Source organism: Macaca nemestrina, chromosome 7 (assembly GCF_043159975.1).
Source record: "Macaca nemestrina isolate mMacNem1 chromosome 7, mMacNem.hap1, whole genome shotgun sequence".
Taxonomy (NCBI): Eukaryota; Metazoa; Chordata; class Mammalia; order Primates; family Cercopithecidae; genus Macaca; species Macaca nemestrina.
The window spans coordinates 48,525,334-48,550,112 of record NC_092131.1 but is presented as its reverse complement, the minus strand read 5'-3'; the positions used below and the strand labels follow the sequence as shown (position 1 = coordinate 48,550,112).

Below are 24,779 nucleotides of genomic sequence, written 5' to 3'. Positions count from 1 at the left end.
CACCAGTGCAGAAGGAGGCATTGAGTCAGGGTAACACGGAATTCCTCGCTCCTCAAGGGTCTCTCAAAACCTCAGGCGGACGGGAGTCAGGGAAAACAAAAATTGCACGCACCAAGCAAATACGCAAGACTGCTGACACACGTTCGCAGTGATTTACCTTTTTATTAATTGCAAGGGCACGCGGGATGGGTTAGTTGCGAGAGTTCCAGCCTAGAGACACCGTTAATGTTGTTAGTTGCGTCCCGGTTGCAGCTCTGCCCTGGGCTGGAAAGGTCCCGCCCGTTACCTGTTGCCAGCACGAAGGCCGGGACGCTGTGGAAGCGCACCGGGCCGTGGCTGCGGCCGTCCTCACACGCCACGAAGGCGGTCACCAGCCCACACGGGCAGTGGATGTTGACGCGGGCCTCGCGGGTGCCCGCAGCGGGCGCCGGCACAAGCCCGAAGTCCAAGGCGAAGCGGCCCAGCGCCAGCACTGCGTGGCCGCACATGGAGCTGTAGCCCTCGTTGTGCAGGAACAAGACGCCCAAGTGCGCGTCCTGCAGCTCGCTCGGCACTAGGACAGCCCCGTACATGTCCCGGTGCCCTCGGGGCTCGAACATGAGCCGTCGCCGCACGTGGTCAAGGTGCTGGCGCATGTAGCGCCGCTTGGCCAGCAGGGTGGGCCCGGACACCTCCGGACACCCAGCCAGCACGATGCGCAGGGGCTCGCCGCCCGTGTGCATGTCCACCACCGACAGCACCGGCGTCCCCGGATCATGCGGGGGCAGCCGGGACACCGCCAGCGCGCTCTCCATGGTCTGCGTCCGTGGACACAAGAACCGTCCTGCAGCGATGACTTCAAGCCCGACCCCTACCCACTGACTCCTGGCGAAGAGGGCGGGACGCGAAGCAGCGACCCCTCCTGGGGCGGGACATCGGAGCCTAAACCCGGAAATGGGGGAGGAACTTCGGAGCGGTTGCTCAGGTTACTGGGAGGCGGAGCCGCCGAGCTCGCTGTGGCCCGGATGTTCGGTGCAGCTGCCAGATCCGCTGGTCTAGTGCTTCTGGAAAAAAACCTTCAGGCGGCCCATGGGTGAGTGGTCGCCAAGATCCCGGGAAGTCCTGGTTGTTTCTGGTAGTCCTGGTTGCTTTCCTACACGGCTAGCCTCGGGCTCGGCTCTCTGTAGGCGGCCTTCAGCTGGCGGCGCAGGCTCGCCCCTTGACCCCGCCCGCCCTCGGGCCGGGCCCCGCACTCTTGCCGGGTTGGGGTGGTCTCTGTCCCCGACGGGCTGCCAGGGGAGGCGCGCTGTCTGCGGCGGAAAGGCCAGGTCTTTGTTGTTTGGTCCGAAATGTCCCTTCAGTCCCTTAGTTCAATGTGAAGGGAACACTTGCATGAGGGTTGACTTCAGAATTGAAAACGCGGGTGATAGTGCAGAAAAAACTAAAGCAGAAGCAAGTTGCTGCATAATTTGTCTCCTGCTTCAACCTCAAACGTAGATTTGTAGGGCCCGTCACAAAGGGGCAAGACCGCTGCAAAAAAATAGAATCTTAAAACTTTAACCATCGTTCACTAAAGGAAATGAAAGGGGAAATTACACAGTCACTTGGAGCCTGGGTTTTGTTTAGTAGGTGATAGGCTGTTTATTTCAGTTCAGTTTATCATACTGGTTTTCAGGCCTTGGATTTTGAGAAACTTTAGATTATTGATATTCACATGTACTTATTAAGCATCTACTAGATGTAAAACCCATACAGAAGTTTCCAATTCCTTAACTTCTGCATTCTTGAAAAACCTGAAACATAATTCATTTTCATGTATTAATTTAGAACATTGTGATTACAATGGATTACAAAAAAAAAAGCGCCCATTAAAGAGGCCAATGGGTTTAAAAAGCTAAGTCCGAAATTTGTTAAAAGCGAAAATATTAAACTTGAGGAATTTTAATCAATGCTGCTTCTCTTTTTCTCTCAGCAGCATAAGGAGAAGGAAATAAAAAGTCTACTTGAACGTGAAAGGAGAGAGGGCACTGTAGACCAGGCAGTCTGGATTGTGAATCTGTGAATAATTTGGAAATGATTGTTCAAGAATAGTCAAAGATGCATACTTTTTCAAATTAATTCACATGTAGACCACAGTTTGTTTTGAGAAGGAGTCTCCTTCTGTAGCCCAGGCTGGAGTGCAGTGGCGCGATCTCGGCTCACTGCAACCCCCACCTCCTAGGTTGAAGTGATTCTCCTGCCTCAGCCTCCCGAGTAGCTGGGACTACAGGTGCGCCAGCACGCCTGGCTAATTTTTGTATTTTTAGTAGAGACGGGGTTTCACCGTTTTGGCCAGGCTGGTCTCGAACTCCTGACCTCGTGATCTGCCCACCTCGGCCTCCCAAAGTGCTGGGATTACAGGCGTGAGCCACCTCACCCAACCTGTTTGTTTTAATCCACATTAGATTGTAGGGTTTTGGCAGGAATTCTGTTTCTCCTTGGACTTTTTGGCCCCTAACCAGTGGAATCAAGCTCAGTATATGTTTATTGGATGAATCAATGAATGAATGAAGGGAATCAGATGTCACTGATGAAGAAAACTCCTTCCATAATTTCTTCTTGTGAATAAGGTCAAAGACAACGTATTAGGTTCTTAGTTGTTGGGGTTTTTTATGTAAGGAATAGCAGCTTTTCCCCTAAGCCTTTAGATCAGGGGATTAATTTTAAGGCAGTGGTTCCTAAATATTTGCCCAATGACAGCCTTGATGAAATTTTCACTTATCCTCCACAAAAATGATAAAAGCTAGGACAAAGTAGGAAGCTTTTTATAAAGGTAATTTATGTACCTCTGTTCTGAAATTATGTTCTCTGCTTTTCCCATGTGAAAATGTGTTCTGTTATGAACATAGATGACAATTGTATGTCTACATGTGGGTGCTTAATGTCCTGACTGGGCAAAATAGAAGCTGGTGACCCTCTACTGGTGCTGTAATTTAAAAATATATGTATATTTGAACTTTATAGTCAGTGAAACTCAAAAGTATCCTCTGATCGTACCGGGTTGGGCCTTGAGTCCTGGGGATAGATCCTGCTCTGCTGGTTGAGGACCTTTATCATAAGGCACAGTATTAACAGCAAGGTTCCAGGATAACTGTCTGCAGTGTCACAGTGTAAAAGGAGAAATTTAAATTTAAAAATGCTTGAAGACTTTTGTCTAATATGTGTTATTTAAAATTTTGAAACTGTTATTTCTGCCAAGTGCTTCAGCTATTATTGCATTTTTTTTTATAATCACAAAAGATGTTACTATACTGGCATTTGTTTTTAAAAAGCTGTCGATATCCAACCAGCATGCCTTGGACTTTATTGTGGGAAGACCCTATTATTTAAAAACGGCTCAACTGAAATATATGGAGAATGTGGGGTAAGTCTTATGTTTGTGTCTTATTTCATGTTGTAAAATCTGTTTGCTTTTGAAATATTTTCACATGTAGAATATTTTTTCTTATTATACTCACTAATTTATAAAAGAATATGGAGGGCCAGGCGCAGTGGCTCATACCTGTAATCCCAGCACTTTGGGAAGCCGAGGCGAGTGGATTACTTGAGGTCAGGAGTTCAAGACCAGCCTGACCAATATGGTGAAACCCCGTCTCTGCTAAAAATAGAAAAAAATTAGCTGGGCATAGTGGTGTGCACCTGTAGTGCCAGCTGCTCGGGAGGCTGAGACAGGAGAATTGCTTGAACCCAGGAAGTGGAGGTTGCAGGGAGCCAAGATCGCACCACTGCATTCCAGCATGGGCAACAGAGGGAGACTCCATCTCAAAAAAAAATAAAATAAAGAAATATAAAAGAATATGGAGGCATTAATGTAGTCATTGTTTATGTTGGCATTTTGATGTCTATTATTTTTTAAAACATTTAATAATTTAATAATTTCTAATTTATGATTTAGTACCGTGTCTTATACAGTAAGTTGAACATCATGAATCCAGAACATTTATCTGCAATTATTCTTATATAATGTTCATAACTAGATTTTTCATTGAATGTTAGTCAACTATTTTAGTAACTTAGTAAAAGGAATCTTTTAAGAGCATTGTACAAATATAGCACATACAATATAGATTTCTTTTTATTTTACTTATGCCTTTTTTAGTTCTAAAAGCTGCACATGTAAACTTAAATATTTAAACTGAAATGGGATGTCTTATAGAATGATTTGGGGGGGTGTTAATATTCTAAAATAATATCTGTACACAAAATACTGGTTTTATATATTGTAGGTATGCCCAAGAGGACAGAGAACAAATGCACAGAAATATTGTCAGCCTTGCACAGAATCTCCTGAACTTTATGATTGGCTCTATCTTGGATTTATGGCAATGCTTCCTCTGGTTTTACATTGGTTCTTCATTGAATGGTACTCGGGGAAAAAGAGGTTAGCACATTTCTATGACTGTATCTGGCTGTTGTTATATCCAACTAATGTTGGAATAATTATCACTCAGAAGACCTTATTAAGTAATTCTGCCTCTTCTGTTTTAAAAGTGGTAAACATGTTTTTCCTTTATCTTCAGATTATTCTTAACTGTGACAAGAAAACTTAACAATAGGGCATGACTTAGTAATTTTTAGGGGAACTGTCCTTAGTCCATTTTACTTTCAATGATCTTGAAGGAATACTTTTTTACTTCTCAACTGTAATCCTTATTGGTTTTCTACACAAAATTGGTTATGATGACAAGCTATTTATTGTTATGGAACACATTCTTTGTAATTTAATTTAATACTAATAATCTAGTATGATGTAGTTAAAAACAATATAGCTGTAACCTAATACTAACATATTAAATCAGCACACATTTACTAAGCACTGCATTTTATGTTTGAAAGATCAGGGAAGGAGATATAAAAATAACTGACATGGCTTATAGTCATAATCTTGTGGAGAAAACAAGTGTGTACATAATTATAAATCAGTCTTAGAAATGTAGTGGAAGAGTTATAAACAAAGTACTCTGGAGTTACAAAGAATGGAGAGATAAGTTATGCCTGATGGGATCTGAAAGATTTCAAAAAAGGAATATTTTAGGCAGAGGAAACAGCATGAATAATGGCATAGAGGTATGAAATATGTGATCTGTGGTAGGTAGGAATGGAAGTAATCTGGGGTAGTCAAGAGTGGGTTGCAGATGAAGAAAAGTAATATAAAAGGGAGTAGCAAAGATAGGTTGGGGCCAGAATGTGAAGGTTCTTGATAAGCATGTGAACTTTAATCTGCTGGGAATGGGAAGTCAAATTCTGCGTTAGTACATTTCAGCCATACTGGTTTTCTTTTAGTTCCTCCAACTGCTCAGGATCTTTCCTATTTTAGGTTCTTTCCCTTCCTCCAAACTTTCTGCTGTCTGAAATACTCTCTTCTTCATCTAACTGCAACTTGTTACCTAGCTACCTTCTTTTCCTTCTGATTTCAATTTAAAAGTCACTCAGAAAGTTGAGTGCTTAAAACAAAACAACAACAACAAAACAAAGAGTGCTATTAAAAGAGAAAAATAAGGAAGACAGCTTACTTTCTATGCTTTCCTTCTAGGCCTCTGGGCCTGTGGTGGGACAGGCAGTCTGAAAGACTTCTGAAATGGCTTTAAGGCCTTTTTTTCATTGTCTCGGCTATTAGCACTTGGCTCTCTTTTAGCCATGCTAACCTCTCTAGCAAGTTGTTGCTCTACAGCCTGGTTGAATTCCTCTCCTGAAAATGCTCTTTTCTTCTCTACCACATGGCCAGGCTGCACATTTTCCAAACTTTTAGACTCTGCTTTCCCTTTAAGTATAAGTCCCAATTTTTAAGTCATTCCTTTGCTCCCACATCTATCTGATCATAGGCTGTTAGAAGCAGCCACAGCACATCTTGAATGCTTTGTTGCTTAACGATTTCTTCCACCAGATACCCTAAGTCATCACTCTTAAGTTCCAACTTCCACAGATGCATAGGACTTGGACATAATGCAGCAAAGTTCTTTGCTAGGGCATAATATGGATGACCTTTACTACAGTTCCTGACAACTTCCTTATTTCCATGTGAGACCTCATCAGCCTGGCCTTCACTGTCTATATTTCTGTCAGCATTTTGGTCATAACCACTTAAGGCTGTAAGAGGTTGCAAACTTTCCCTCATCTTCCTGTCTTCTTCTGAGACCTCCAAACTCTTTCAGCCTCTGCCTGGTACCCAGCTCCAAAGCTGCTTCCATATTTTCAGGTGTCTTTATAGTATTGCCCTACCCTTCAGTTTTAGTTTTCTGTTAGTCCATTTGCATTGCCGTAAAGGAATACTTGAGACTGGGTAATTTATAAAGAAAAGAGGTTTAATTGGCCCATGGTTCTGCAGGCTGTACATGAAGCATAGTGCTGGCATCTGCTTCTGGTGATGGCTTGAGGAAGCTTATAATCATGGCAGAAGGCAGAGGGGTACCAGTGTGAGAGGAGGCAGGAGGCAAAGGGGAACCACATGGTGAGAGAGGGAGGAGGTACCTCTTTCATTTTTATTTTTTTATGTTTTATTTATTTATTTTTATTTTTCGAGACAAGGTCTTGGTTTGACACCTAGGCTATATTGCAGTGGTGTGATCGTTGCTTACTGCAACCTTGACTTCCTAGGCTCAAGTGATCTTCCCGACTCAGCCGTCCAAGTAGCTGGGACTACAGGTGTGTACCACCACACCCTGCTAATTTTTTATATTTTGTAGAGACAGAGTCTCTCTCTGTTGCCCAGGCTGGTCTCGATCTCCTGGGCGCAAGCAGTCCTCCTGCCTCAGCCTCCCAAAGCGCTGGGATTACACATGTGAGCCACCATGGATCTTTTAAACAACCAAATCTCACATGAACTCCTAGAGTGAGAACTCACTCATTACTGTGAGCACAGCTCCAAGTCATTCCTGAAGCTTTCACTCTCGTGACCCAAATACTTCCCACTAGGCCCCACCTCGTTGAGGATTACATTTCAACATGAGATACGGAGGGAATGAGCATCCAAAAAAATCACTCCTTATTTGAGTGAATCATTTATTGGTGAAGATCTGGTGTATGGAAGTGGCATCATTTGATGTATATTTTAGGAAGAAAATTTCTGTGGAGGGTAGATTAGAGGTGAGATATTTAATAGAAGACTGTTGTCAAAGAAATAGACTGTGGTAGTTGGAATGGAAATGGAAAGGATGGTCCAGATGGAAATAGAATCAGCGGTTTTCTGGGGCGTACCTGATAAATCCAGAGTGGTTATTTACATTGGGAAAGCATTTATAATTTTTCAGAATAATTTATAAAAATACTTTTAAAATAGCATCTTTCATCCAGCTTTTAATTTCTGGTATATTAATAGAATGATGAGAGATGGGGTGAGAACAGAGATGTGATAAAGCTGAAACAGAATAATTGCCCAGTCAATTGGCAGGAAGTTCTCAGCCCCAAAGTAGAGAAGAGCTAAAGGCCATAGGTATGTCTTCACCAAATGCATTTGAATTCAGATATCAGCTGTGTTTTGAGGGAGAGACTTGAATCAGAGACTAGAGGTTGGTTTGAGGGAAGGCGAGGAGTGACTAATGCTCAGACAGGAAAGGAGGTGGGTTTAAAAAGGGAATTGTACAACTATGCTTTGCCTAGGAAATTGGTAACAAGGAACACAAGGGCCATCTCTTAACAATTTCCTGAAACTTTGCACTTACAGTCCGGATAGATTGGGGCTGGAGGTGTCTTAACAAATGTTCCTAAAAACTGGGGATAACCCCTGAGCTGATCTGGAAGGATGCATGGTTTGGCAGATAGGTAAAATGTGTTTTGAGGTGGAGGGTGATGCATGCCCCGATGTGTGGAGGCACAAATGAACTTAAAGCCTTTTAGCGTGGCCAGGAAATATAGAAGATGATGCTGGCAAGGGGTATTTTTCCAGAAAGACAAAAAGACTCAAAATTAGTTTAATGAGAGGAGTTTTAAAATTGTATTTCATTTTGTAAAGATTATGTGTCTGGCTGCAGACAGCCACATAAAAAAGACATAAAAGAGAACATGACAAGAAGACCAGTAAGAACGTTATCAAAGTAATGGCAAGAAATAATGAAGTTGGGATTTTGCCTCTAAAAATATTAATTCTATAAGGAAGCAAAATGTCAAATTACATAATGTGAATGTGTGTTGATTTATGTTTTCAGTGTTTTCATCTTTGTAAAATGGCACAGGAGTTCTGCTTCCAACAATGTGAGTTAATTAGGAGCTCCAAGTGACCCACCTGCATGAAATAACTAAAGTCTGGGATAGATAAACTATGTGAGACATTGCTGGTCCCAGCTGGAGATGGAGAGATCTCCAGGAACTCTTCTCTTTCAAAACACAAACCAACCCCCCCTGAGTTAGGCCAGAGTGACAAGGCAGGCATTTGGGATGAGAGGGTTGTCTAAGGTCAATTGCTGGTAGCAGCAGTGTTATCTGGATACTGAATCTTGGGCAGCCTCTGCCAAGACTAGACCCTCAAGGGCCTGAAGCCCAAGGTAGTAGTGGCCATAGCTGCTGGCAAAAGTAGCAGAGTCTCTTTGCTGGAAAGCTTCCCCATTCTCAGTTTAACCCTATAAGACTCTTGCTCATTAAGATCTAGTAATGACCTCATAGTCTGTGGTTACTAAATAAAATAGCACTAGGACTTATTGGTTGATGCAACAAACAATATATTTATGCCCTCAAAGGACACAGATAATGGACTTTCACCTATGGGATATGTAACTGCTACCTATAAAGAAAGTAAGGGTGTAGTCACAAGCTGTCCATAATAATAAGATTATTTGGAATAAACAGATGTATTGGCGGAAGAAAACGGAACTTTTAGAAATGAAAATTTATACTTGCCAAAATAAAAAAAAAAAGGTAGTCAGCAGATTAAACAGTTGAAGATAGAATTAGTGAACTAGAAAAGAATGCATATAAATAATGGCATATAGCACTGAGAAAGAAGGAGATGGAAAATCAGGTGCAAGAAGGTGAGATCCATGTTGGGTGGATGTGGGAGTCGTGCAGGCTTAAAGTCTTACACTTCACAGGAGCCAGTCTCTCTCATAACAATTCCATGAACTTCTGGGGTCCTGCAAGTGACATGCCAATTACAAGAGTCACTGAATTAAAAAAAGCCAAACCATGGTATCCCCATCAGGCATTTATAATTCATTTATGGTTCTCCCCAGTCCAGATGTAATTTACCAGTCAGGATCATTATTATCATAAGCGGTGTTGCCTAGCAATATAGTTGACATTCTATCCTTACCAGGTTTCCAGAGGAAAAGAGCTAGAGAGTTAATTGAAGGCCAGATTCTCATAAATGTTTTGTTAAGTTTTTGCCCATAGTATCTAATTAGGGTCTCTGGAAAAATAGAGACTATGAAGGAGAGCTGGTATTTTTTTTTTTTTTTTCTGGCTGACATCCTGTGGAAAAACCTCCAGCTCTTCTGAACCCTCTTCTCTCCTGCTGCCTCCCCAGAGAGGCTAGAAATTCAGATTTCCACTGTCCTAACCTCTTTTTCTTTTCTTTTTTTCTTTTTTTTTTTTTTTTTGGTGACAGAGTCTCGCTGTGTCACCCAACCTGGAGCGCAGTGGCGTGATCTCAGCTTACTGCAAGCTCTGCCTCCCGTGTTCATGCCATTCTCCTGCCTCAACCTCTCCAGTAGCTGGGACTACAGGCGCCCACCACCACACCTGGCTAATTTTTTGTATTTTCAGTAGAGACGGGGTTTCACCGTGTTAGCCAGGATGGTCTCTATCTCCTGACCTCGTGATCCGCCCGCCTCAGCCTCCCAAAGTGCTGGGATTACAGGCGTGAGCCAGTGCGCCCGGCCAAGGAGAGCTAGTATTTTCAGAGATACTGGCATGGCACATGTATAGATAGGTAACAAACCTGCATGTTGCGCACGTGTACCCTAGAACTTAAAGTATTATAACAAAAAAAAAAAAAAAAGAGATACTGGCTTCAGGTTTTACAAAAATAATAAGTAACAGATTCACAGATCCCAGAAGCAAAACACATCCCAAGCAGAATAAATAGAAATTTACACTTACATGCATCATAATTAAACTGCATAATATTGAAAACAGAAGCCATGTGGAAGAGAACCAAGGCATACCTTTTAACAGCCTTGGTTGTGCTTCCAGCCAACAGCCAGCACTTAACTGCAGCCATGTGAGTTAGTCCTTTTAAATGCTGCAGCATGGTCAAGCCTCTAGACGAGTGCTCTCCAAGCTGACATCATGTGGAGCAGAAAGAACTGCCCAGTTGAGCCCAGTCACATCACAAAATAGTGAGAAATGATCAGTGGTTCTTGTTTCAAGCCACCAAGTTTTGAGGTAGTTTGCTACGCAATGGAATCATGGAAATTATTCCACATAATGGAAAATGTTCAAGTAGAAAACTCAAAGTCACCTATAGGCTAGATATGAGAAATAACAAAACCATTTAATAAAAAGGTTGAGTATAAGATAAATATATGAAACTATTTCCTATATTCCACGTACAGTAAAGTATTGTGACATAGCCAGACCAAGATAGCTAAGCTACATGGGATTTATCTGAGCACTTGACAAGCCAATTTTCAAATTTATATGGAAGAGCAAAGGGCCGGGAATAGCCAAGACCACCAAAGAAGTAGAAAAAATGTATGTAACATCAAGGATTATGATCATATTATTCTTCTGGCTCAGGAATAGATAAATGGACTCAAGAAACAGAATAGAGAGCCAAAACACAGTTATATATGAAACTTTATATGACAGAAGTGTCATGGCAAATTAGTTGGGAGGGTAGGGTTGGGAAGAAGTACCTGTTCAGTAAAATGCTGCTGCTGGGACAATTGACAGTTCAAATGGGAAAAAGTAAAGTTAGATTCTACCTTACCTTAGACACAGAAATCTCTTCTAGGTGAATTAAAGATAAATGTGAAATGCAAAACCTTAAAATTTTTAGAAGAAAATAGTGTGTGTGTGAGATACACACACATTATCTCAGGGTATGGAAGGACTTTTTAAAACATTTAAACTGCTAAGTAGGAAAAAAAATAAAGCCCAGTCTATTAAAATTTAGAACATGTTTATAAAAAGACTTCACAAAGAAAGTGAAAATTGAGCCCACAGACTAAGAGGAACACATTTGCAACACATTTAACTAACTGCAGAATGGAGAAACAAATCACAGTATTGTCACACAGTGGAATCCTAATACAGTAGCAAAAATGACTGAACCTCAGCTGTAAGCAATAGCATGGATGAAAGTTGGAAATGTAATTTTGAGCGGAAAAAAATGTCAGAAGACTTCCATTAGTGTGATACCATTTTATAGTATTCAAAAATAAGCAAAACTAACCAGAATAGTTGTGAAGCATAAATACAATTGGGATAAAAACTTTCTAGAAAGAAGTGATAAAAGCAGTTTGGTACATGGTTGCCTCTAAGGGAGAGACAGAGGGATGGATGGGGAGGAACAAAGAAGTAGTCATAAATTGTTGACAGTGTTCTAGTTATTGGGTAGGAGATGAGCTTATAATATTATAATTACTATACTTTATAACAAACATATGTTACCTACCATCTTTTATGTGCATATTAAGATTAAATAATATACAGATAACTAAGAAATTTTTAGCAACAGTTTGGCAAGATACTAAAGGTACAAGGTAGATCTAATTTCTACTTTTCTGTTACACATTTAGATAATACTGCTACAGTGTTATTTATCCCTTTTGAGAATAAAAGGTTATACTCTTGAGTAGTTTTGTTTGACTTTTCTTATATATTTAGAAATCTGTATCTTGACACATGTACATGTTTTATTTAAGCCATTTAAATATTGCAGTTTTTCTAGTAATCATGCTTTTCCTTCTCTAGTTCCAGTGCACTTTTCCAACACATCACTGCATTATTTGAATGCAGCATGGCAGCTATTATCACCTTACTTGTGAGTGATCCAGTTGGTGTTCTTTATATTCGTTCATGTCGAGTATTGATGCTTTCTGACTGGTACACGATGCTTTACAACCCAAGTCCAGATTACGTTACCACAGTGCACTGTACTCATGAAGCTGTCTACCCACTGTAAGTGTTTATTTCGACTTAAGATCTTTTTTTTTTTTTAATCTCTGAGAATTATTATAGATTTTATGGCCTTTGGAGACAAAAACAGGTGTGGGTTTGAGTTCTGGGTCTGCCAGCTGCTGTATTACTTTGAACATGTAAACAGCCTCTTGTAACTTCAGTTTTTTCATTGGTAAAATGGGAATAATGATACCTTATAAGATGTCTTGAGGATTAAATTAATCCACACATTCTCAGATACTGTATAACTTAGATATAGGAAGCACTTTATAGTAAATGGCATTATTAGAGTGTTTGGGTTAGTGTATTTTCTTTTTTTCTCCCCAAATAAGTGTAATTTCTATTAGAATGTTTTAAAAATATTAAATTCATAAAATTCTGTATGCAATTATGCCAGACTATTCCAGTTTCAGAATTTTTATGAATTTTTGTAAATTCTAGAACTAGAAAATGAATCAAATTCATTTTGATATTTTTTGGGGGAAAGGGAAAATAGAAGTCTGGTATTTATATTCTTATAATTGTAGTGGGCTTTCAGTACATAATATGCTCAGGGAAATTAGTCCTTTTTGAGCAACTTCTTAATAATAAAACATCAAAAACATAGACATGCATATAGGTACAAAACAACCAGATATAGAAAAATGAAAATCATCTTTTCTACCTGTCAGTTTTTTGTTTGTTTTTGAGACAGAGTCTCGCTCTGTTGCCCAGGCTAGAGTGTAGTGGCACGAGATCTCAGCTCACTGCAACCTCTGCCTTCTGGGTTCAAGTGATTCTCGTGTCTCGGCCTCCCCAGCTGGGATTACAGGCATGTGCCACTATGCCTGGCTAATTTTTGTATTTTTAGTAGAGAGACGGGGTTTTGCCATGTTGGCCAGGCTGGTCTTGAACTCCTGGCCTTAAGTGATCTACCCACCTTGGCCTCCGAGAGTGATGGGATTACATGCGTGAGCCACTGGGGCCTTTCACTGCCAATTTTTAGGTATGACAAATTAGTTTACATATATATATATATATTTTCACACGCACACATATATACACACACACATATATAATATACATGCACACACATATATACACACACATATATATACATATATAGCTATAATTTTTATATAAAATACTATATAAAAGACCGATAATGTCCTTTTTGTTGATTCATTGATTCTTAGAGCTTAGCTCTAAGCATTAATTACCCTCTTGTCATGTAACTCTCCTGAGGCCTTGCATAACTTAACATAGTCCTATTTGGAAAACTTAATAAGTGAAATGAATATTATATTTAAATAAGATATAAGGTAATCTTATTTAAAACAAAATCAGACTTACTTAACAGTCTCATTTATGTTACTTATACTAATATTTGTAAAGCCTATATTAGGAGGGTAAGAAAATATAAGATTGGAAGAGAAATGACAAACAGGTACTACCAACACTCATCTGCACCTGTAATAGTCACTTCTAATTTATTATAGCAGTTTTTCTGCTGAATTGAGTGTAGGCTAAGAATTTTGTGGCAGCACTCTCTGTCGATCATAATCATCACACAGCTTCACTGATTAGGACATTTTCCATCTATTCGCTATCCCTGAATCAAGATTGTTTGTTTGTTTTTCTTCCTCAGCACCTTTACCAACAGTCATTGTAGAACAGCTTGCCTGCCTTGTTTTATTAATTATACAAAACAGTGATTTTTTAAATTATGAGATATTATACTGTCTTATAGCATTGGGTTTAGGCATATTATTTATTTACCTAACCATTCTAAATAATAAATGTTTGGTCAGACTGGGCTAAACATTTCTGAAGGTTGTAGGGCTACAACAAGTCATAGTAATTTTTTTTTTTGCAAGTCAACAAAAAGTAATAGCACACAATTACCAGAAATCTTTGGAACACTAGTGCATTGACAAATGAAGGCTGTTTTTCCCAATGTATATATAGCCTAGTTTCTTACAAATTGAAAAATACCACACTACTTTACTGATAGTTATAGTTTTAAGGGGAAACAGATTAGATGAGGCATGAAAAAACATGTAAGCTTCTATCATTATAATTTACTGCAAAAAATAACTTTTACATTACTAAAACTTTAAGAATGAGTTATGGAAAATGGCAGTTATTACTATTATAGCAATAATTAGCTTTAGTTTGTCAAATTTAAACTATCCCCACATGTAGGCAGCATGGATTGAAAGAGGGGAAGAGTGGAATGGGATGAGGTCTTCTGGTGGAAAGCAGGAGTGGGAAACATAATCACTTCCACAAACTAGTTTCCTAGTTCATTTGGAGAAACAGGATGGTTTCCTCCTGATTAAAGTGATAATCTTTTTGGAGCTCTTAAGGAATTACAAGTTGTGGGAATGGACAGATTTTGTTTTGTTTTGCTGTTGATAGGAGGTAGCAAACAAGACTAGGAAACTAATTCATTAGAAGAGGTAACACATGATGGTTTCCTCTTGATTAAAATCATCTTTTTTAGCGCTCTTAAGGAACTACAAGTTGCAGGAATGGATAGATTTTGTTTTCTTTTGATGTTGGTTGGGGGTGGTATAACAAGACAAAAAAAGGATCACCCAAGAGATCAAACATGTACTAATGTATTACCATACAGGACTGAACCTAAAAGCATCACAGAAACACAGGATTATGGTATCATTTTGCTGTGTGGGTAGAAAGCATGTGGTCTGTGATCTGAAATGACTGCTGACTTTGTAGGACACTCCCCTGTATAGGGAGAGGGTTTGAGTAGCAAGATAGTAAAAACAATTTGAAAATACTCAGGAAAATTAAGGTAGAACTATGTGGATAAAAGTCCCATTATTCAAAATAAAGTACTAGAAGTCTGGTGACACAGAGCTCTTTCTACAGCTTTTTTTTTTCTGATTATAAAAGTTACATTAAAAATGGGACATTTCAAAAACATAGAATAAAAGCACACACAGAATAAAATAATCTGTAATTCTATTCCATGAGATGGATTCTGCTAAAAATTTTGTCTTTCCAGTTTTATTTCTGCATGTGTATGCATACATTTTAAAGACTATTAAGGCTATACTATGACATGCTATTTTGTAAGCTGTTGGTACTTAATATATTAGGCACAGTTAATTTTGTTAACATTTATTTCATAACTAAATTTTTATGTCTGCATAATATTGCAGCATGAATATACTATAAAATATAACCAGTTTCCTATAATTGAATATTTATTTTCTTTAGGACTTTTCTTTATTATAAGTGATTCAATAAAAATCCTTGTACAGTAGGTTTTTTTATGTATCCCTGGTTGTCTCCCTTGGATAAATTTCTACAGGTAAAATTGCTGAATCAAAAGGGATAAACAGTTTTAGGATTTTTGATACATATTTCCAGACTACCTAAGAAAGCAACCATTGTACCTTTGCTAGCAGTGTATGAGAGCCTGTTTGGCCAGCCTTCCGCCAATCTGAATATCCAATGGATAGAGTAAATATGCTTTTTAAACCTTTTTTAGGCTCTTTCATTTAAAAGTGATCAAGGATAAAAACATTTTTAAAACATTTTTGATGTTACAAATTTTCTATTTTATTTTACAGATACACCATTGTATTTATCTATTATGCATTCTGCTTGGTATTAATGATGCTGCTCCGACCTCTTCTGGTGAAGAAGATTGCATGTGGGTTAGGGAAGTCTGATCGATTTAAAAGTATTTATGCTGCACTTTACTTCTTCCCAATTTTAACTGTGCTTCAGGCAGTTGGTGGAGGCCTTTTATGTAAGTTTGATGGGTACAGTCAAGTCAATGAAATATATTTATTATTGTATGCAGTAATATTTCCTCTAGATTTAACTTTGGAACTTTTTCCTTAAAATACTTTGCTTAATCCTTTCTTTCTTTTTTTTTTTTTTTTGTTGGAATCTCACTCTGTCAGCAGGCTGGAGTACAGTGGTATGATCTCGGTTCACTGCAACCTCCGCCTCCCAGGTTCAATTGATTCTCCTGCCTTGGCCCCCCGAGTAGCTGGGATTACAGGCATGTGCCACCATGCCCGGCTAATGTTTGTAATTTTTTTTAGTAGAGACAGGGTTTCACCATGTTGGTCAGGATGGTCTCGATCTCCTGACCTCATGATCCGCCCACCTTGGCCTCCCAAAGTGCTGGGATTATAGGCATGAGCCACTGCGTCCAGCTAATTTGTTTAATCCTTGAAAATAAACCTTAGTGTATGTTTTTGCTAAAACATATGATCAGTATTATAAAGAAAAATCATGGATTTCTTGGAATGGAATAAAAATTCTCAAGAAATCAGTGACAGCTAATCAAAACTGATTTCTGTTTAGAGAATACTTTGCATTTGAAGCTTATGACCAAATTAGAAGATTTTAAAAATCTAAGTATATCATAAGAAATAGAAACTGGTTTTTATTTAGGAATTTATGAAAATTAGTTTTGATAATATATACTGTTTATTATTAAGTAAGGTCTTAGGTTTCTAAGTTCATTTATGAAAACCTTTTATAGTAAAAGTCCTCAATATCTTTTATTTTAATGTAACCATTAATTCATTTGCTTAGTAACCATTTAGACCAAACTGTGACTCAGAAGAATAAGAAAAATTCACTATTAAAAACCTCACATACAACCAGGAGATAAAGCAGGCAAGCCCAGTGGCTGAGAAAACGTAGTGTGGTTCTTTTGAATATGTGACATTGAACATTCCAAGGATGTTGGACATCATCCTTTATATGGAGCTTGGTAATATAATTTGGTAATATAGTTTAGGAATGTAATTTGGTTCAAGGTGATGGTGGGGCTTGAGGGTAAGACCAAGGGAACCAGAAATTCTGTTATCCCCCATATTCTGGTTTACAGATGAACTGTTTCATTTGGCCTGCACAGGATTCGAAAATCTATAGTTCCCTCTAGCTCCTCTCTCCCTGTTAGATTTGGCCCATTCCCTGTACCTTCCTGGCTAGCCTCTGTGTCATTTGAGGTTGCCATTCTTGCTCTAGGGAATAGGGACCTGTTTTTAAAAGGATTTAGGCAGAAGAGTGACATGATTACATTTGCACTGTAGAAAGATAACTTGATACATGTGGAATTCTCTACCTATGGTAGCAAAACACTGGGAATGAGGAGCAGCTTCAAAGATAGCATTCACTAAGCTAGGTAACAAATATAGGGGTTGAAGGAATGGGACAAGAATTTTATAAAGTAGCTTTTTGACTTAGTAACCAGTGGAGGGATAAATATGAATATTAGAAGCAACAAGTAGGTTGGTGAAGAGAAATGAATTCAGTTTCAGTATTCGTGGAATAGCCAAAAGATTACAGGTAGTTGTTTCTGCTAGGCTGGAAGAATTAAGAATTGGCCGACCTCAAATCTGTAGGTTCTAGACTGCAGGTGGTGCTATTGTGTAGAGCCTTTTGGCTATGAAATGGAAACAAGGGAAACACTGTGAAAAGCAGGAAAACGTTTGGAAGGCTAACCCAAAGAGATGCCAGACAGCATTGCTTTCTATATTGTAGCTGTCTGTATTGAAAAATAACTTTTCCCACAGTGAATGCTTTTATCATTTTAACAAGCTTCCACTCAAAACACATTCATGGGGGACTCAAGGAGGTACTGTTCATTTGCACTACTAACTCATAATGTTATGATGTTGAAAAAAAGATAATTTTTGGTTTGTAGGGATATAGCAAGTCTGAGGAAAGCAGAGCACCAGGAAGCTTCTGATAGCTTAAGATAATGAAGGACTGCGGGTCTAGGGCATGATTAGGAATATGTCAGTGACAAACTTTTACCTTTTTTGCAAGTATTATGGAAGCCAGCTTCTAAGTGTGATCTGTATCTGAACCACCAGGGGAACTAAAATGCATATCCCTAGACCCTACTCCAGACCTGGTTGCACAAAATCTCAAGTTTTTTTATGCAGTAGAATTTAAGAACCACTCCAAATCCTATCTCTAGCCCGGCACCTCCCTCTACTCCCCACAAATTTGGGCTCAGTTAGAAACTTCCTCTTTATTCCTTTTTACTGTATATGGCTTTTTACTACCAGGTCTTAAATTTGTATCATTAGCAACATTGTTTAGCTACGTATAAGTTAGAATTTTGTTTTTTATTTTTTATTTTTTGAAAGGCTGATTGAGGACCTAATCACTGTCTATGAAATAAAAGGTTATAAATGTCAAATAAGTCATTTAGTTCTTTAGTAAGTTGGAATCAGGCCTGTATAGATAATTCAGTTTCTGGTGCTGAATCCTGAGTTAACATTTGAAATTGTTCCAAATGGGTTCTACTGCAATGTAGAATGATTAGTAGTTTCATAAACTGAAGTCGTTTACAAATAATTGTATGAAAAATAATTCAAAGGTATTTTTCTCAATTTGTCCATTTATTTTAGTGTGTTATAAATTTGAAACATTTTAAGAGAAAAGTGGTGTTTTAGAGGAAAAAATTTGCTTAAAGTATTATTGTACTGTATTTAAAGTAGAGATTGCTGGAATTTTGATATTAAGAATACTGAATGATCTCTTTATCCTTTAAAGTTTATTGATAAATGACCTTTTCTAAAGATTAATTAAAGCTGAGTTACTCTTATAGATAACCTTTCTCAACTGAGGTTCCCCACCTGGATCACAAAACACAGAAAATTATTTGACCATTTTTTGAATTCTCCTAAGTTTAGTACATAACCGGTACTATTCTAGAATGCAGAGGAGAGAAGTTAATTATTTACATTCACTGGATGCCTTAAGGCAGGGTTCTTCAAAGCTGGCCCAAGGATAGTTTTTACATTTTTTTGTGGTTAAAAAAATCAAAAGACTTATATTTCTTGATGTGAAAAATGTATGAAATTTATATTTTACTGTCCATAAAGTTTTTATTGGAACACAGCCATGCCCATTCATGTATGTATTGTCTATGGCTGCTTTCCTGCTACAGCTGCAGAGCTGGGTAATCGAGACAGAGACGTGCAGGGCTAAAATCATTTACTATCTTGCCCTTTCCAGAAAAAGCTTGCTGGCCCCAGCCTCAGAACCTTAGGTTGTAAGTCTCACAGAACTGGTTGAGAAAGGATTTGACTCTAAGAGTTACTATTTGAATTTATTTGATGGTTTATTGAGAAAATTTGTTTAATTTCCAACATAACACCAATGCTTCTCTTTCAGATTACGCCTTCCCATACATTATATTAGTGTTATCTTTGGTTACTCTGGCTGTATACATGTCTGCTTCTGAAATAGAGGTAGGAAGTCTTTTTTTCCTTTGTTAAAGACTTTTTGATAAATTTGACAAGTAAATATCAGAATAGTCCATATGATATGATATAGTACAACTAATTGTTTTAGTAATCTTTGGTTGATTGATGCCACTTGGTAGCTTTTGGCTTGTTAACTTTATGAAAAGTTGTGTACCAGACTATATATTTCCCTGGGAAATGAGTGAAAGAGTGAAGTAGTCGGGCTCAAGTATCCAGCATGAAGGAGAAAAGTCGTTTCACACAATTTACCCATGTAGCAAACATATAATTATTGAAATGTTGAAAGTTACTAGCACTATTTTGAGAAAAACCATAAAAATGTTTTATATTTAGAACTAATTTTAAACTTTATTTTACAATGGCAACATTAACAGTCATCAATAATTATGTGTTCCATATCCTTCTTTGTTTTATCACAAATTTTATTTTCTTGATTATGGATGTTTACTTTTATCCCATAATGTTTGGGGGATTTGGAGCTAACATTAATAGCCACATTATTCTGATACTGTTCCTTTTTCACGGTATCCATTTTGTACCTCTAACTTTTTAATATTTCAGTGTAAGGCCACTATTATAAAGAACTCCTTTTTAAAAACTATATATGTCTTTATTTTCAGAATATTTTTGGCCAAAAAAGTATCTTTTGACATATTTATAGTCACTGGGTAGAATAGAACATCATGTCATAACTTTTATATTTTCAGATATTCTATTAAGGAACTAAGCTATTGGTGGAAAACATGAACAACAAATGAGAAGTAGTAGTATATTTGACTCTATATCTAGGGGAAAATGTATTCATTAAACTTTGAATCAAAATGGGCATTCTTGTACATTATTTGTTCATATGCAATCTGACATTTTCTTTCTAAAATAATTATGTGGCTCTCTACTGTTAATATATTACATTTAAATTATTGCTTTTAAATACGTTAATGGCTCTGATTTAAGAACTCTTTATTCTGAGGCCAATCTGAAGTGTCTTAGTACTCTTCCATCCTATACTTGCTAATCTAGGGCCTTTGAACTGTCTCAAACTACCCATGACAATTGATATGTGCTTTGTCATAATTCATAACATAAAAGAAAACTCAACTGAGAGAAAATAAGTTGTAAACTATTTTGGAGTGGTTGCTGTTGATGCCACTTTTTCTATTGCCTTAGTGAGACAGTGAGTGGGGGAAAACATCTAGGAATCATAGTGACTTTTAGGTAGGATAATAGTGGAAGAACTAGACAGAATGTTTTTATAGTGATTACTCAGTTGTTTTCATCTGGAGATGATCCTCATTTTTCCTTTGTAATCTTTAACCAGCATTGAAATATAATTAATTAAAGAAGCGAGGCAAATTAGTTTTGGCACTTTTATCAACTCTAGGGAAAGATTTGAAGGAGGAAATAGTTGGATATTTGGATATTTGGATAAAATCAGGTTTTTAATTATTTATTTATTTATTTATTTATTTATTTATTTTTTGGCAGAGTATCACTCTGTTGCTCAGGCTTGAGCGCAGTAGTGCAATCTCAGCTCACTGCAACCTCCGCCTCTCAGGTTCAAGCAGTTCTCCTGCCTCAGCTTCCTGAGTACCTGGGATTACAGGCGCACGCCACCACACCTGGCTAATTTTTGTGTTTTTAGTAGAGACGGGGTTTCACCATGTTGATCAGGCTGGTCTCGAACTCCTGACCTCATGATCCACCCACCTCGGCCTTCCAAAGTGCTGGGATTACAGGGGTGAGCCACCAGACCCGGTCTTGAATTTTTTCATCTTATCCAGAGTTAAGAATTAGCCATACACTGTTAAATTAGCTTGAACTTATTTGTTTCTCTGCCCCTGTGAATCTCCTATATAAAATGTTCACATACTTCAATTAGCATGAATCAGAAATGGGGACCTAAAGCAGGAAAAGACAGCTTAGTACTGGTTGAGTTGATGAGCTGTTTAATGATAAGAGAAAGTTGGTAACTAACCTGTTGCAAATTACGTTTTAATGTGTTCATTAGCACATTTAGGTATTAATTTTGTATTAATTTCATTCTTCTAGTTTCTGCATACTATACAGCTGTATTAAGGATTAAAAGAAAATCAGAGTGTTCATGTGTCATTTCTGCTCCCTTACTATTCATGCAGCAGGCTCCAGGAATGCTAGAAGTTAAGGAGGTTGGGTTTCTGTACCTCCTATTTCTCACCTGTAGATCTATAACCACCGTGGATCAGGCCAGGAAGAAAGCATATAAAGTGGAGTTTCCCTTCTAGTTTATATCTTTCTTTCAGAAGAAACTATAGTGTTTCCAGGAGTGAATGATGGCATAGACTAGGACTTCAGAGACATGATGACGTGGCTCTTGTCTGGGTGCCGCTGCTGAGTGCTTATATGACCTTAGGAGCCTCACTTTCCTCATCTACAAAGTGGAGTGGCTAGACTGAGTGATTTCTTAAGTCTTTTGTAGCTCAAATATTTTATGATTCTGAGATTATAAATAATACATTTTACATTAAAATAAATTATCCAGCTGATTTAGCCTGATAATCTGTATTTCTCTTTTCTTTCTTTTACAAAATTATATAGAACTGCTATGATCTTCTGGTCAGAAAGAAAAGACTTATTGTTCTCTTCAGCCACTGGTTACTTCATGCCTATGGGATAATCTCCATTTCCAGAGTGGATAAACTTGAGCAAGATTTGCCCCTTTTGGCTTTGGTACCTACACCAGCCCTTTTTTACTTGTTCACTGCAAAATTTACCGAACCTTCACGGATACTCTCAGAAGGAGCCAACGGACACTGAGTGTAGACATGTGAAATGCCAAAAACCTAAGAAGTGCTCCTAATAAAAAAGTAAATCAGTCTTAACATTGTATGAGAACTATTCTGTCATATATGGGAATAAGATTGTCAGTATATCTTAATGTTTCGGTTTGTTTTTGTTTTGCTTATGGTTAGACTTACAGACTTGGAAAATGCAAAACCCCGTAATACTCTGTTATACAGGGTAATATTATCTGCTACACTGGAAGCCCACTAGGAAGCCCTTGCTTCTCTCAACAGTTCAGCTGTTCTTTCGAGCAAAATCATGTTTCTGTGTACCTAGCAATGTGTTCCATTTTATGAAGAAAAACTTCAACACATGTAATGTGCACTCCTTAACAGTGGCATAATTGTACATACCTGTTGTGTTTCAGTTTGTTTTTCACCTATAATGAATTGTAAAGACACACATACTTGTGGGGTCTGATAGCAAACATAGAAATGATGTATATTGTTTTTTGTTATCTATTTATTTTCACCAATACAGTATTTTGATGTATTGCAAAAATAGATAATAATTTATATGACATGTTTTCTGTCTATAGACTGGTTCAAGGCTTGTTTGGATTATTGTTCCTGTAAAGAAAACAACAATAAAAAGCTTAACTACATAAAATTTCAATGTTTTGACACTTAATTGTTGTTTGGCACAATAGTATGGAAGTAATTCAAACTGGTAAATAGTTTCCTCTCATATCTCGGGTATGTATACATAGCATATTTTGTTGATCCAGAGATACTTTTTATTTCATGTTTTGACATCTCTGAATTAGGATGCATCTTACAACTGATGGCTTATTAGATTTATGAAATACAGAAGATACACAGTATAAAAAGGGTTTTCCTGTGGTTGGTTTGTGGTTTGTGATAGGTTTTCTGTGATGTTTATGCTTTGAAGGCCTTGAGACTTAGGGTCGCAACCATGGAAGCAAAATGAGATTTTTAGCTCTTAACCTAACAACCTGACCATGTTTATCCATTTTTATTGTTTAGAATTTTATTTATTGATTCTGCTACTTGGTGGAGGTTGTGTGAGTTAGTTAAATTTTAAATGTTTAAGACTTCTATTAACAGCTGCAAAATGTGAAAGCAAGTGCACTCACTTTTCCTGTAGTTGTGTTTGTCTTTTGAATTCACAGCAGTTGTATCCTTGAGTTATTTTGTTAGTTATTCTTTGTTAATGTATTTTTCTCAGTACATTTAACCACTGGGAAATGAACTCTTGGTACGAATGTGTTTCTTCTTTTCTGTAGGAATAAAAAATAAATGTAAAAATTCTATTCGTACTGCACATATGTTTGGGGGGTTATTAGTGTTCATTAAAATTCTGAGTTGCCCAAAGAATCCTCAACTGGGTAATTGTATAATCGGGATAGAGTGGGGAGGGTGTCATGTGTCTGATTACTAGGACTCTATATTCTGGTCCACTTGGAGCCATTTTTACAATCTTTTTTTTCATATGTCCTGTTCTAGCAGAAAAGTATATATGCAAAAGAAGAAATTATAATTATAAGGCCTCCCAGGCAAATCATTTCCAGAATACTTAATATATATCTGCATTTTTAATTTGCTTTGGTAAGAATAAGACTAGAACAACTCATAGCCACTGCAGTTGCTAATGTTACTAAATAATTTGTTAAAACATGATCATTGAAATTTTAAAATCGACCCTTGTCTTAGCTTTGTTAAGTTTTGACTTAGGCTCTTGTAGCACACCACAATCCTCATCACTACAGTGTCTGGTAATTTTGCTAACCAGTCCTGAAGAGGTCATTTAAAAGTCAAAATACAGGTGGAATATCTCATATCCAAAAATGCTTTAGACCAGAAGTGTTTCGAATTTCAGGTATTTTCAGATTTTGGAATATTTGCATTATACTTAACAGTATCCGTAATCCTAAAATCTGAAATCTTAAATTCTCCAAAGAGTATTTTCTTTGAGTGTCATGTTAGTGCTGAAAAAGCTTTGGGTTTTGGAGCATTTTGGATTTTGGATTTTCAGACCAGGGATACTAAATCTGTGTTTTCTTGATTAATTTGGGTCAGTTGATAAATTTAATAACTACTTTGTTATATATTTGTCTAAAACCATTGGTTTGTGAGACTATTGCACATTGAAGCCACCTGGAGAGATTTTAAAAAATAATGTCTGGGCCCCACGCCCAGAAATTCATGTTGAATTGGTCTACGGTGCTGTTTGAACATGGGGAATTTTTTTTTTTTTTTTTTTTTTTTTTTTGAGACAGGGTCTGACTCTGTTGCCCAGGCCGGAAGTGCAGTGATGCAATCTCGGCTCACTGCAACCTCCACCTCCTGGGTTCAAGTGATTCTCATGCCTCAGTCTCCCAAGCAACTGGGAGTATAGGTGCCCACCATGACACCCAGCTACTTTTTGTATTTTTAGTACAGATAGGGTTTCACCATATTGGTCAGGCTGGCCTCAAACTCCTGACCTCAGTGATCTGTTCACCTTAGCCTCCCAAAGTACTGGGGTTACAGGCATGAGCCACCACACCCGGCCGAGCACAGGGATTTTTTAAAACCTCCAGGTGATTCTAATGTTTGAGAACCACTGATCTAAACTCCTATTTCAGATCTTAATTTTTCCAAGAGACAAGTACTAGGCAAATGATTTTCT

The 24,779-nt window shown here is 37.9% G+C and overlaps 3 protein-coding genes across 17 annotated transcripts in view; 1 reads left to right on the top strand and 2 right to left on the bottom strand.

Annotated features, from left to right (window-relative positions):
- LOC105473638 (trans-L-3-hydroxyproline dehydratase) overlaps positions 1–794 on the bottom strand; it is a 75,096-nt gene extending 74,302 nt beyond the window's left edge. For 8 of the 10 annotated variants that reach the window (XR_011625831.1, XR_982370.3, XR_011625830.1 and 5 more), the window contains exon 1: positions 287–794. Coding sequence is in view for 5 of the 10 variants with exons in the window: in XM_011727514.3 (XP_011725816.2) it covers positions 287–794 (508 nt within the window). In the remaining 5 variants the exon portion in view is untranslated. Of the gene's footprint in view, positions 1–157 lie in introns of all 10 variants that reach the window. The other 2 variants (XM_071100095.1, XM_024790251.2) reach the window with 1 other exon arrangement.
- Positions 756–22,763, top strand: JKAM (JNK1/MAPK8 associated membrane protein). Its single transcript, XM_071100097.1, is given in 7 exon segments — positions 756–1,098; positions 3,309–3,382; positions 4,245–4,399; positions 11,866–12,072; positions 15,654–15,835; positions 19,237–19,313; positions 21,903–22,763. Coding segments are annotated over 7 exon segments (1,257 nt in total). The 3' UTR covers positions 22,122–22,763.
- Positions 22,593–24,779, bottom strand: part of LOC105473636 (coiled-coil domain containing 175) — a 62,423-nt gene continuing 60,236 nt past the window's right edge. For 5 of the 6 annotated variants that reach the window (XM_011727506.3, XM_011727503.3, XM_011727501.3 and 2 more), the window contains one exon: positions 22,593–23,388. In XM_011727506.3, coding sequence (XP_011725808.2) covers positions 23,342–23,388 — 47 coding nt within the window. In that variant the 3' untranslated portion in view covers positions 22,593–23,341. The remainder of the gene's footprint in view (positions 23,389–24,779) is intronic. The other variant, XR_982369.3, reaches the window with a different exon arrangement.